This window comes from Brassica oleracea, chromosome C8, assembly GCF_000695525.1.
Source record: "Brassica oleracea var. oleracea cultivar TO1000 chromosome C8, BOL, whole genome shotgun sequence".
NCBI classification, from domain to species: domain Eukaryota; kingdom Viridiplantae; phylum Streptophyta; class Magnoliopsida; order Brassicales; family Brassicaceae; genus Brassica; species Brassica oleracea.
Genome location: NC_027755.1, coordinates 15,127,698 through 15,140,837, shown reverse-complemented (window position 1 = coordinate 15,140,837; position 13,140 = coordinate 15,127,698). Strand labels below are relative to the sequence as shown.

The 13,140-nt window shown below is 31.0% G+C and overlaps 1 protein-coding gene across 1 annotated transcript; it reads left to right on the top strand.

Annotated features, from left to right (window-relative positions):
* Nucleotides 1-11,210: 11,210 nt before the first annotated feature.
* On the top strand, nucleotides 11,211-12,859 carry LOC106309821. Its single transcript, XM_013746955.1, has 8 exons — nucleotides 11,211-11,331; nucleotides 11,484-11,605; nucleotides 11,673-11,752; nucleotides 11,838-11,908; nucleotides 12,085-12,155; nucleotides 12,242-12,323; nucleotides 12,406-12,455; nucleotides 12,531-12,859. Exons 2-8 carry the CDS (start codon nucleotides 11,495-11,497, stop codon nucleotides 12,600-12,602), a joined length of 537 nt encoding a protein of 178 aa, XP_013602409.1. The 5' UTR covers nucleotides 11,211-11,331; nucleotides 11,484-11,494; the 3' UTR covers nucleotides 12,603-12,859.
* Nucleotides 12,860-13,140: the final 281 nt, after the last annotated feature.

The following is a 13,140-nucleotide window of genomic DNA, read 5'->3' as shown; positions in this document are numbered from 1 at the left end:
ACGGAAAGCAAGAAAGGCCTGAAACGTCTGAGTTTAGAAATGAAGATCCAGTAAAACCTTAGGGCCGTAGAGCCTCTCAAAATAGAACTGTGTCCCAAGAGATGTAACATAACAAAGCCCATGAATTACGCAAGAGACTGCAGATTAGGTTTTTGTTGAGCAGTATCTCGCCGACGTTGTTCTCTGGAAACGGATCAGCCTCTCCACATTCGATGGGACTCGTAAATCCTGTTGATGGATATCTCTGGTAAACTCTTGTGTAAAGACGTAGGAGAAGAAGACGCAGTGGGCAGAGCCTTGGCTTTGCCGAAGATGTCAATAGATTTTCTCTGTTAGGGTTGTCTCTGTAGAGTCTTTAGTGAGCCGGTGATGTAGCGAAGACGGCATACACGATGGGACCAAGACCAGCAAGGCAAAAGATGAAGGTTGGTGAGAGACAGCGGTTGGAGACGGGGATGGTGGATGGATTTAGACTCCAAATTGAAAGAGTTGCAATGCAGTACGGTGAGTCTCGTCATAGGTGAAAGTCGCGAGGAGTGGTGGAGGCGATTCAGATCTACACGAACCCCCAGATCTAGTGAGCCAAAGCTCGGGATAAGTAGATCCGGTGGTTGTGCTTCCATAGAGAGGAGCGGCACCGAGAATTAGAGTAGGAAGGGCGATGGCGGCGTGAGCAGAGGAAGTTACGTCTGAGACCCAAGCGTTGACTTCGCTGGTACAAGGAGGCGAACAGATCTGGTGTGAGAAGCTCCGAGAGGGATCATAGGACACGAGTCATATGATACAGCCAGGAGACAGAACCAGTAACTGAAGATGACGAGCAGACGGGAACAGAGCAGGACGAAACAAAAGATGTGGAGAAGAACCCCACGCCGACGGCCAGAAGCCTTACCGGCGTCTAGAAAAACGGCCCACAGCTCTGCCTCGGAAATCGAGTCTGCGAGAGAAAGGAGATATTGTATTATTATACTCACACAAGATTATATACTATTTTTATCAATAAAAAAACATTGATGGAAAAAAACTCCCTATGTTATACGTTTATCTCTCATATTTACCCCCATACTTTCTAACTTTGGATACCAACCTATCTTCTTTTGTCCTTACGATCAGACCCAACATTGTCGCAACTTATATGATTAGTTTCATATCAACATTTGAATTCATTGGACCCTCCCCGTGACTAATAGCAAGACTGCAAGACTAACCCCGTCACATGGATGGGAAAGCAAAAGTGAACACCCCTGTTCTTTTCTCCGATGCTGCGATCAGCGGCTGCGTAAAAAAATGCACTATGATGTTCAGTGCTTTCGACGCCATGACTGCAGATGTAAGACGCAGCAGTGACTTCTTTGCCCATAATCTCAAGAGACCACCGACGCTGCAATTTTCAGCATCTGATTTATTTATTATTCTTGGCCGCAGAGACTGAAAAAAAGAAGTTGTTTTTGTCCCAATCAGCTGTGAATTTGCCATGGGAATAGATGTGGTTTCCAGTCGCTAACACTGATTGCAGCGTCAGACAAAAGAACACGACTAACTAGATTTTTGACCCACGCTTTCAAAGTGCGGGATTTATTTCTTTTTTTTAACAAAAAAATTTGTTTATAAGAAATACATATATGGTGATTATAAGATTATGTGTGTTTAAAATTGTATGACCTAATACATTTATAATTATGTTTACTAGTGTTTTCATACCCAACCCGGAAGTACGATTGAACAGCTAAACCCGATAATCCGTATATAATTTGGTTAGGATTTAACTAAATTCTCGCTATATAAAAACCTGATAAAGATCGGTAAAAATCCAAAAACCCGCCATTAACCACTTACCTTGCACTCGTTGACCTGTATAAAATTAAGATAAATTTAATAACATATTAAACATCTTATATTCTTTTAAATAGTAAATGAAACTGAATGAACTCCTTAATTTTTTATTCTTTATTTTTTAAAGTAATTTACTATATCATATAAGGAAAATAAAGATAATAATGATAGACAAAACCCAAATTTATTGATAATTTCCATTATTATTTTATTTTCGTTTATTGATAATTTATTATAATTTAATCTTTTAATTTAGATTTAAATTTTAAAATCTTTATAATTGTTGTTATTTTTATTAAATTGTTTTAAAAAAATTGTAAGTATTTAAAAACCGTGATTTGGAATGAATACATTAGGTAGGAACGTTTTATGTGTGATTTTATTTATACTAATAGTTATGTTAAAATATTTAGAACTGCACAAATAATCGAAAAACTAGATTTTGACCTATGCACCCGCACGAGTGCTTACTTTATATTTTATATATATTGTTGTAACTTGTAAGTAGATAGTGTTATATTATTATTATTTTGTATTAAACGTTATTTTATTTTTCTTATAAGTATAATATATATTCCATATATTATTTTTTTCAAACATTTGTTGATATTTATTTTTCATGTCACTATTATATATCATATATGTTGTCATATAATTAATCATATTTTATACGTACCATCATATAAGTAATCGTATATATTATTTTTAAATAAATTAATGAGAAATATAAAAACCATAATTTAAGTTGGTGTTTGAAATTGAGCTTTGTATTGTATTTTTCTTATATATATTTAAAATATCTTTTGTAATGGTTATTGGAAAATATTTTAGTAAAAATCAATTTTTGAATATATGTATATTTTGAATCAATTTTTGATATAAATCAATTTTAAATTAATATTTTTATTTGAAATATGTATATAAAGTTTAATTTTTTTTTATGATTATTTTAGACAAAATATGTTTTTTGGTAATTAGATTGAGTCATTTTTGTATATCTTAAAACTGGCCGAGATATATAGTTTCTCATAATATAATAGATTTCTATTTTTTTTAATAATATAAGACCATTACTTTTTTTCTTAATATACTGCTATCCATGTTTCCAAACAATATCATATTCTTTTTTTACTGCTATCTATGTTTCCAAACATTTCCTAAAGAAAATTCTACTTTAATAAGATAGATATAATTGTATAATTAATGGAATATGAAGATATTCGAAGGATCCAACTCTTTTCGTAAACAAAGTTAATAAATCATAGAGTTAATAATAAATCGTAATGTTGCACAGTTTATTCCTAAGAATATTTTGGTAAAACTTATGGAAGTACTTATATTTTTGAAAATGCAAATATTTTATAGTTTATAAATTTTTTAATGTTAATCAAATAAAATATTCATAGTGTTATGATCGAAATGTTTGGTAATGAGGTATACTGTGTGATATTATCAAAATGACACTCTTATCAAACAAATATAGTATACTTTTTTGGGGTTAAACCATAAAATCTGTTGTATGTATCAAAGATTTTCTTACAAAAATTGGTTGTTTAGATATTTGAAAGAATTGATTTTCAAAATGAATACATTTTCAAATTTTTGTTAGATTGTTTGTTCAGATATTTAAAAGAATTAGCTTTTAAAAAATTATTTTTAAAATTTGTTTTTGTAGTTTTAATTTAAATTTTCAGTATTGGTGGGTATAATATTTTAAACTAAATAAAATGTTTTACTTAATTTTAATTTTGTATATAATTTCTGTAATGTATGTTTAAAAAAAAAACATGTACATAAACCAACTGCAGTATTGGTTGTTGAAGTATAATCTAAATTATAGAAAACAAGGAATGTACATATTATAGAGAACTAAGCATGATATAAAACATATTATATAGTTAAAACATACATTAGGTAAATGTGTATAATTTGAAGGCATTTAATTTTGACCTCCAGTTAAAAAAAATATGTATACCTAATACTCATAGATGTTGAAATCGTGTGATGATAAAACATATGTAAAGATAATAAATGCTGAAATGCATTTATATAAGAACTAATCGTTGAAAGGTTTAGAGAATAATAAGGGGGTGTAAATCCAAATAACAGATCTAGTGTATATATATATATAAATCATATTAAGTTAATAATAAATAGGTCCAAAAAATAGTATATTTGAATGATATTTTTTTAATAGTATAGATGAGTCAAGTACCGGTCCAAACATTTGTATATGTCCTACGCAAATTCTCAATAACATACTTTTTATGTTATATTATAATATAAATTATATCAGATACTTATAAACTTACTCAAGTCCATTAATGATTGGTAAAGATAACTTCATAGAAATTAATTCATAAAAAGTTATGTTGTAACAGTATTAATCAATGTTATCATAAACGTTTGATAATAGTTGATAATAATTTTACTAATCATTACAGAACTTTGCATAAAATTATTTTTATCTAACAACCAACTATTCAAAATATTTAATAATCAAAGTTAAGAAATGCTAATTTTTTTACAAATATTATTACTATTATTATAAAAAAATTATAAATTCTATATACATATAATACTAACAAAAACGCATAATTATTCTTAGAAATGAAATGGACCCCATCAAGTTATATGTCCTAAGTGATCGCGTATATAGTTTGCCCTTTGGACCTGTCCTTATCCCATGCTTAATTATTTTATTAAATAGTTAATTCAAAAATTTGGTTATTTTTTAAGTAATTAAGTCAAAACTTATGATAATGTAATCTACTAATATTTTTCGAAGATCCACCTGTATGGACAAGTACATGTAAAACTTATGATAATGTGATTTACTTATAGTGGCAACTAGGTCGGGACCCGCGTTTTAAGCGGAGTGAAATTAATGTTACACTATCTGGATAATATAATTTTACATTACATAAAGTTTGTAACGTAATAAATATATACTAAATGAAAATTGCATTGCATTATAATTAAAAAAAAATGTTATATCTCGTGTAATTACACGTTGTTTGGGGGAAATCAGTCAATTAATACATTAACAGAGGACCGCGGTCCCGATCAGTTTATATACACAGACCATGTGCTAAAACATACATAAACACATAACATATATATAAATTTCAACACGAACAAAGATATTTAGGTTTATACATACATTGACCGTATCTCCGTTAGTCAAATGGTAACGGATGCTTATGTGGATTTAACGGATGCTTACATGGTATTTACAATTTAATTAATTAATAAAAATATAAAAATCATTTCAAAATAGGTAGATGAGGGGCATCGAACCCAGGTCCAGATCATATCTAACCATATACTCAAACACTATGCCAAACCAAATTATTAATTTATTATCTATTGTGTCTCTTTTATATGTAATATGTTTTATTTAGATAATTTCATCTTCTTATGTATTTTGTCATCATCCAAACAAAACAAGAAACATAATCTCTACATCATCTAAATATGTTCATATTCGTTGTTAGAATTTTTAATTATCTAGAATTAGTTTCACAAAATATATATATTCTAAGTAATTGTGTTTAACTAACTTAATATTAAACACTATTTTAAAAAACACAATAACAATAATTAAGTTAATTAAACACTGTTAATTATAATTTATATATTTTGTGAAACTAATTCTAGATAATTAAAATTTCATAACAAGAAATATGAACATGTTTAGATGATGTAGGGATTATGTTTTTCTTGTTTTGTTTGGATTATGATGAAATACATAGGAAGATAGAAATACCTAAATAGACCATATTACATATAAAAGAGTCACAATAGATAATTCGATTAATAATCTGGTTTGACACAGTGGTTGAGCCCGAGTTTAACCCCCCCTACAGATTTGAAAATGATTTTCATTATTTTTTATTGATTAAAATGTAAATATCACGTAAGCACCCGTTAAATCCACAAAAACATATGTTACCATTTGACTAACGGAAACACGGTCAATATATGTATATACCTAAATATCTTTGTTCGTGTATGAAATTTAAATATATTATGTGTTGGTGTATGTTTTAGCACTTGGTTTGTGTATATGTACTGATCGGTACCGCGGTCCTCTGTTGATGTATGAATTGGCCGATTTCCCTATCGTTTGACCAAGATTGAATAAAAGGAAAATGGGTTTTGGTAATTTGATCTATTAACACGATCCACCATATATAATTTTGGTTAGAACATGTAAATTTAAAAATTGGAGTCCGTACTCCCATAAAATTATTTGGGCAAGATACCATCTAAGGCTCATCCCACAAGATTTATGTTAAGCATGCTTTCGTGTCTATTATTTTGGAAAAAGTTAGAAACAAATCGACATAAACGACGAAACAAATAAAATAAAGGGGATTAAGGTTCGAAGACTTTCATCACTGTTACAATCGATGAAGCTCTAACTACAGAGTTACCCATGTCAGTCTTCTCCTTTTCTTCCGTCCAGTTTTATTCTTCATGACTTGCTCTCTATTTCTCTGAAGCGTTGTTCACTCTCTTTCGTGAACTTTGCAATCACTACAATTAATTGCCTTCTGATATTTTTTTGGTTAGATCGTCGGATATGGCAAGAGTGTAAGAAAGAATAAATGACATATCAACACCGTCTCAATACATTCTTACTTTGTATCCAAATTAATCGAAAGAGCAAGAAATAATGAAGCAAATATTTAGTTTGGCAAACTAAAATGAAAATAAAGTAAACGTATCTTATTGTTTCTTTTGTGCTTGAAAAGGATTGAGCAACTTCTTATTATGACATTTGTTGCAGTATTTTTCAATTTATGTTCCAGTGATAGTTAAAAAAATCTACGTATCTATGGCAGCTCTTTAAGAGAACAATGTTGGTGGCCCAGACATTGACGTCCAACACTTCATGGTGAAGTCAACAAAAAAATGAACGTTATCACAAGTTAGCAATAGAAAGTTTTATGTTTCTTGTGTAATTGTTTGTACAGATCCAACATAGTTAGTTTAGCTTCTTTATATATGTAAGCATATACTTAATTAATCTTAAGTATTGCTATGTAAGACAAAACAAAACTTCATGAAAATTAAAAAATCTGAAAGTAAGAAAAAAAGTAAAACATGACTATTTTCTTCAATATCATTAGAGGAATGGTATTACTTCATTCTGAAGCCTTCAATTCCTGGAACCTCATCAGGTTCAAACAAAATTCTGGAAAACCCTTTAGTTTTAGTCACGTACTAATCTACCTTTTTCATGAAACAATTAACTAAGGTTACCAGAAAATAAAAAAAACCAACGTTGAGTTGGCCTAGTAGCAAAGGGGTTATGGTTGTAACTACCGCCACCCGGGTTCAATTAACAGTGGGAGGGACTATTTACAATGCTTGGGTTCCCGTCAAAGAGGTGAAACCACCTTTTTTTTTACCAAAAAAAAAAAAAAACTGTTTTTAAAAAGTATTCATAGAAATAACCTTCTCCCCAATCATTTTGCCAAAACTTTAAAATACATAGTATTGTATTAGCATCGGTAGAGGTCCAGAAATCTTGCAAAGCAATATGCATCACACTTTATGTGTACATACCTGTAATTATTGTAAAATTTAGAACCTTTTTGCACATATTAAAGTATAAAATTTATTATTTTATTTAAGAAGAAATTGGGAAAACTAACTCAATATTTATCAAAGAGAAATAGATTTTATGGTTCTTAAAACTATATTATGGCGTCTTTAGAACCTTTTTGCACATATTAAAGTATAAAAGTTACTATTTTATTTGAGAAGAAATTGGGAAAAATAATTTGATATATTTATCAAAGGGATATGGATTTCGTGGTTCTTCAAACCATATATGGCGTCTTTAACCACATTACAATTTTTTTCAGTTGTGAAAAATATTTACAAACGTTTAGATAGCTAATGGTAATTATTAAAATATCTTACATTTTTAAATATTTAAGTCGAATGAAATGAGAAAGAATAATATACAACATACCAATAGAGAAGTTTGTTTACATTGACGAATTATCTTAACATTAAACTTCGACATGGATTTGATTTGAAAGGCTTAAACTAAGAAATGAGATTCATGGCAGTCATTGAAATGTAAAGCTATAGGTCTCTTGCTTATATAGGTTGTAGAAAGCGGCTATTACAATATATGCCGAAGATTTATCATAATTAAGACGTATATTTACCTTGTCAGTCAATCTGTGGGTTACTATTATAACATCAAGAATCTCACATTAATGATTTTCATATATTCGTCGATCACATATACACAAATTTAGGGGTTTGGCCGAAATTTAGGAAACAATAGTTGTAATAGCCATATTAAGGGATTTGTGTTGATCACAATGTATTTCAGAATTAAAACATATATAATTTAGGAAACAATAGTTGTAATAGATATTTACACCCACCAAAAATATAAAAACAAATTATAGTAACTAAATTTGTACGATCCGTAATGAGGAAACTTTCACTCTTAAATGTTGAGCATAGAATCCCATACCACTTAAACATCGATTTCAATTCAGTTCGGTATGTTTAGAACCTAATTAAGTTTGATTAACGGATTAAAGTTATTACACTTGATTTTACTGATAACAAATTAAAAACATAAGTTTTCCTCATTATACCCAATACGATTTTAGTGGCCATTGCCGAGATATTAATTGTTAGATTATTATACCCAATACTGGTTATGGTGTGATGCAAAATTATCAGCAAATGACCACTATATTATTTTATGTTGTCTTGATACTATGTAGAATGATGTTAGAGTAGAAAGAGATCACCTCCTGCTGAGAGACTAATGTTTATATCATTACTAGAATTTGACCGCCCTTCGAAAAGGCAGATATATTTTTGATTGATTATTTCTAAAAAAATTAGAGAAATTTATGTTTTTTGATTAAATAGAATGTCATTTGAAACTTTAAGATTATAGTGTTTTGCAAAATGAGAAAATGTAATTTTACTTTGTGTTTTTCAACATTTTTTTACTGCTTAATTTTTTACTTGTGCAAAACTTTAAATTTAGTAGCACCCTTTTTAGAACCGACTTTATGCAAAACATGTAAGTTTATTGGTATAAATATAAAATGTTTAGCTGTTAGGGATGAAAAAATCAATACAAATCATATTATTGTTACATTCAGATATAGTTGCATCGAACACGAATGAACATGACTAGTATAATTTTTTATACCATATGGCTAATTCATCGTCATGTATGTGATGTAACATTTATACAACTATGGTGTATATATTGTAAGACTATGGTGTATAATGTTTTGCCCACATGAATAGTCATGGTTAGTAACTTCCACTAAAGCCACGTGAATAGTCATAAAATGATGAGTAATGAAATAGTTTGATTTAATGTTACTAATATGGAGAAAAATGTGAAAAACTTGTTGAGTCTATTTAACGACAGTTATTAATATGAAAAATGTTGAGTCTATCTAACAACAGTTATTAATATGAAAGAGTAAGATGTGGGAACAAATAGTTGGACATCACATTCATCAATTGTTCAAAAATGAGGAATGATCATGTTTTAATGGAATAGATACCCAATACTGGTTGATGCAGACTAAGGTTTTTTCAACATGCAGAACCATTTCATCGATCATTTGTTCGTGTTTCAGTACTCGTATGAGGGGATAAAGAAGTCAGAATTTTCGTTAATCATGTCCTAGTTAGCATACATTGTGTGTTTGTACCTTGTATTATGGTATAAACTCTTGAAGATGTTCCATTTTTATGATCTTCATAAGATGTTCATGATTTAAATGACTTATATGGAATGGTATTTGCGTCTATTTGCAGGAGAAGATGGAGAAGTGAGTATAACTGTTACAAAGATTCTTCATGAACTATTACACCAAGAGGAACACGTCACTTACTTAAATTTGATGAGTAAGGTGGATGTATGTATTCTACACTCGATGGCCAAAAGCCCAAATTATTTTGAAGTATGTATATATTCTAAAGTCGTTTTATGTTATATGTTACGTTTCCTAGAGAAATTAAGTTCGATTCAATTCTAATGCTGCCATCTTAGCAAAATTGAGATGTAATAAGACGACACATCAGCAATGTTCAATTGTAAATATTACAAAATATAAGGTTATTATTTTAAAATGATTCTCAATTAATATATAGGAGATAAGTTAGGTAAAATTACAACAAGATGGTTCCAAACTGGAGTTACAGTATTACTGAACACTAAAACACACCATAGTTCGGCATTAGAAAATTTCTTGCATTCAATGAGATGCACATATCTCTTAACTCAAATCCGAAGACCAAAAAACATAGGCATGTGTCCTCTTAATTTCGTCTTCGATATATGAACACAATCTACAAACATTGATTTGTAGTGCCTCAAATGGATTTGTGCTCGCATGAAACTAAAGACTAGAAGTCAGCAACTTATATGAGTTTTTAACGTAGAACTAATTAGTGATAGGTTTAATTGTTTTATCTCTCGTATATATTAATTAAGATCTCTTCCAACTTTCAATATATAAGACTGCCTCTAATACTTCTTTTCGAGATGATAGCTCTTTGAATGTCAATCTCAAAAAATTTGGGTAAAGATCGATAGGTTAACTTTGGACCAGATCGATGTGGATTGGGTTGGACAGTATGAACCAGATTCTGATACCATGTAAGCTATAAGCTAGATGAGCTTTCAACTTAAAATCAATTGGTGATAAGTTGATTAACTCATCTCTTTTATATATTTAAAAGCTTTTTCGAATTTTCGATGTGAAAGACTTTATCTCTAGTAGTCTATTTATACATTATGTGCCCATCTTTTAACTATCTTCATGCATGTCTTCATCTTTACAAGCTTAGTCTCTTAAAGTATCTTTCTAAATAATTTTGAGAGGTGGTGCATAACCTTCATAGATTTAATGAAAATCAATCCTAGACAGTAGACATATATCACCTTTTTAACTTTTGTGTTCAAATAGTTCTAAATGTTTACCAGTGGCCTATGTATTTTCCATAAAAAAAAGTGTATAACAAAGAGAGAGTACCAACACAGCATGCAACCAACTATTATCTAACTTTTTTATCAAAGGCCCAAATGACAATTTACGGAACAACTATAGAATAATTGCAATTATTATATTAATAAAAATATATAGATATATAAATATATGTAGAGATTTTTATTATTATTAACTCCAGTGCGGTGTGATCAGTATTATACATTTAGAGCCTTTAAAAAAAAAACTCAAATAGCAGTTGGTTTTCTTAATATAACTGGCCGATTCTCTCACATAGAAGCTCAATAAAGCCTGCTGAAAAAGGCTAAATCATTAGTTATCGTTTTTTACTCTTAAGGGCTTTAATTTTGTCAATAGAGACGAAAAGAGTCATGTACTTTTATTTCGAAATATCTTTAACCATCCTCTTCTCTGTTTCAAATGAGCTCTTTCGCTTGAAGAAGGCTTGCGATTCTGGAAATCTACGACGGAAATTGTAAGTTCTGATTCTTTCACGAGAATCGAAATCGTTTCTTCCTCATCGTGCAATCTCTATAGAATCAGATCAATTGTTGTTAACGCAGGATACGACGGATCAAATTAGGGTTTCTATTTTTTTGAATTCGATTTTAAGTTTGAAATGTTCAGAATTAGGGTTGATGGAAGGAGAAAATCTGATTAAAGATCGCGGCTTTGTGGCCGCTCCTCTGACGTTCTTCGTCGTCGTCATCTTCCAGTTGCTATCAAAGAGGCTAGACCAGTTGAAGAAGGTAATAGACAAAACGTTTTCATGAGTAATCCATTTGAAAAGTCACATTCTTTTTGTAATTTATACAGAAAGGGTCGAAGAACACGAGGGAAGCAGAGCTTAGATCTGAGATTAAGCAGCTTTTGAGAGAGGCCACTGGATTGTCTCAGTAAGTAGTTTGTTGTGCTCATGTTTTTGTCTGAAGCTGTGGTTGAAACATCCATGTGAGTGAGTTTGTTTTATGTTTGGTTTAGGCCTGCCACGTTTGCTCAAGCGGCTAAACTTAGGAGGTCTGCAGCTGCTAAAGAGAAAGAACTTGCACAATGTGAGTATGCGTTGTACATGTCAGCTCTATAGTGTGATGGTACTGCAATAGGGTAGTTAGATTTAGAAATGAATGCATTCTGCGGGTAGATGGATGGACCTACCAGAGCATTTTAATCTTTTTGGTCTTGTATAGGTGTGTGTATGTGTGTTTATGTTTTTTTTTGTGAAATTCAGATTTGGAGCAGCAGAATAAAGAAATTAATCTGTCATACGATATGTATGGAAAGGTTCTGCTTGCTTCAAAGGTAATTAAAGTGGTGTGATTCAGGCTTCTTTTTTCTTTTCTTTTGAGAACTCCTTATTTGAGATGTACTAAGAACTTTGTCTCTAGGTTTTGGTATATGTAATCTTGGTACTTTGGTTCTGGAGGACTCCAATTGCCATTATTGCTAAGCAGCTTGTTCAACCCTTTGGTAAGTAAAGTTAGATTTGCCGGTTAACGCTGGCTTTGGTACAACATACGTTAAAAAATAATGAATGTGGTGTAATTCTCAGGGAATTTGCTATCTTGGGGGACAGGAGGTCACTTGACAGGCCATGTGATGGTAAGTTTCTTCTCTCTCCATCCATTTCTTTCGTGGTGTCGTGGGAATGAGAGTGTTGGTTTTGTGGAAATGCAGGTTGGGATCATACCGTGGCTGATACTCTCAACCAGAGTGAGCAAATATGTGTGTAGGTTCGTGGAGTTCTAAACCACAGTCCTGAAGAGAGTGGAGTCTAATGTTTTAGGAGACATTTGTGGTCAGACTTGGTTCTTTTTCTCATCATCTACCTTGGCAATTTTGTACATGATGTGAATCGTATTCTCCAGTTTGTGTTGGATTTGACCAATAACAAGTTGTTTTGTGTTTTCATAGTTGTTTTGTGTTTTCATAGTTGTAACGACATTGGCCGAATGTCATTACAGTACATCAGTCTCCACTCCTCTGACGTATTGTCATTTTTCATCTTTGAATTAGCCGACTTTGGACAGCCCAAAGACGCGTGGACCGTGGTAGTCTGTACTTATTTAGCACCATGCAGTGCATGTGCTTCATTAAGATGTACCAGTATATTACACCGGAACCTACTTTTTAGATATAAAAACAAATAACAAAAATGGGAAATGAGTATCGGTAATAAACTAATAACTAGATTCTGATCTGCGCGCCAGCGCGGGTTTGAATTTTCGGTTTTTGGTTATTTATTTAACTAAATAATGTATTTGTAATATTTGATGTATTATATTCA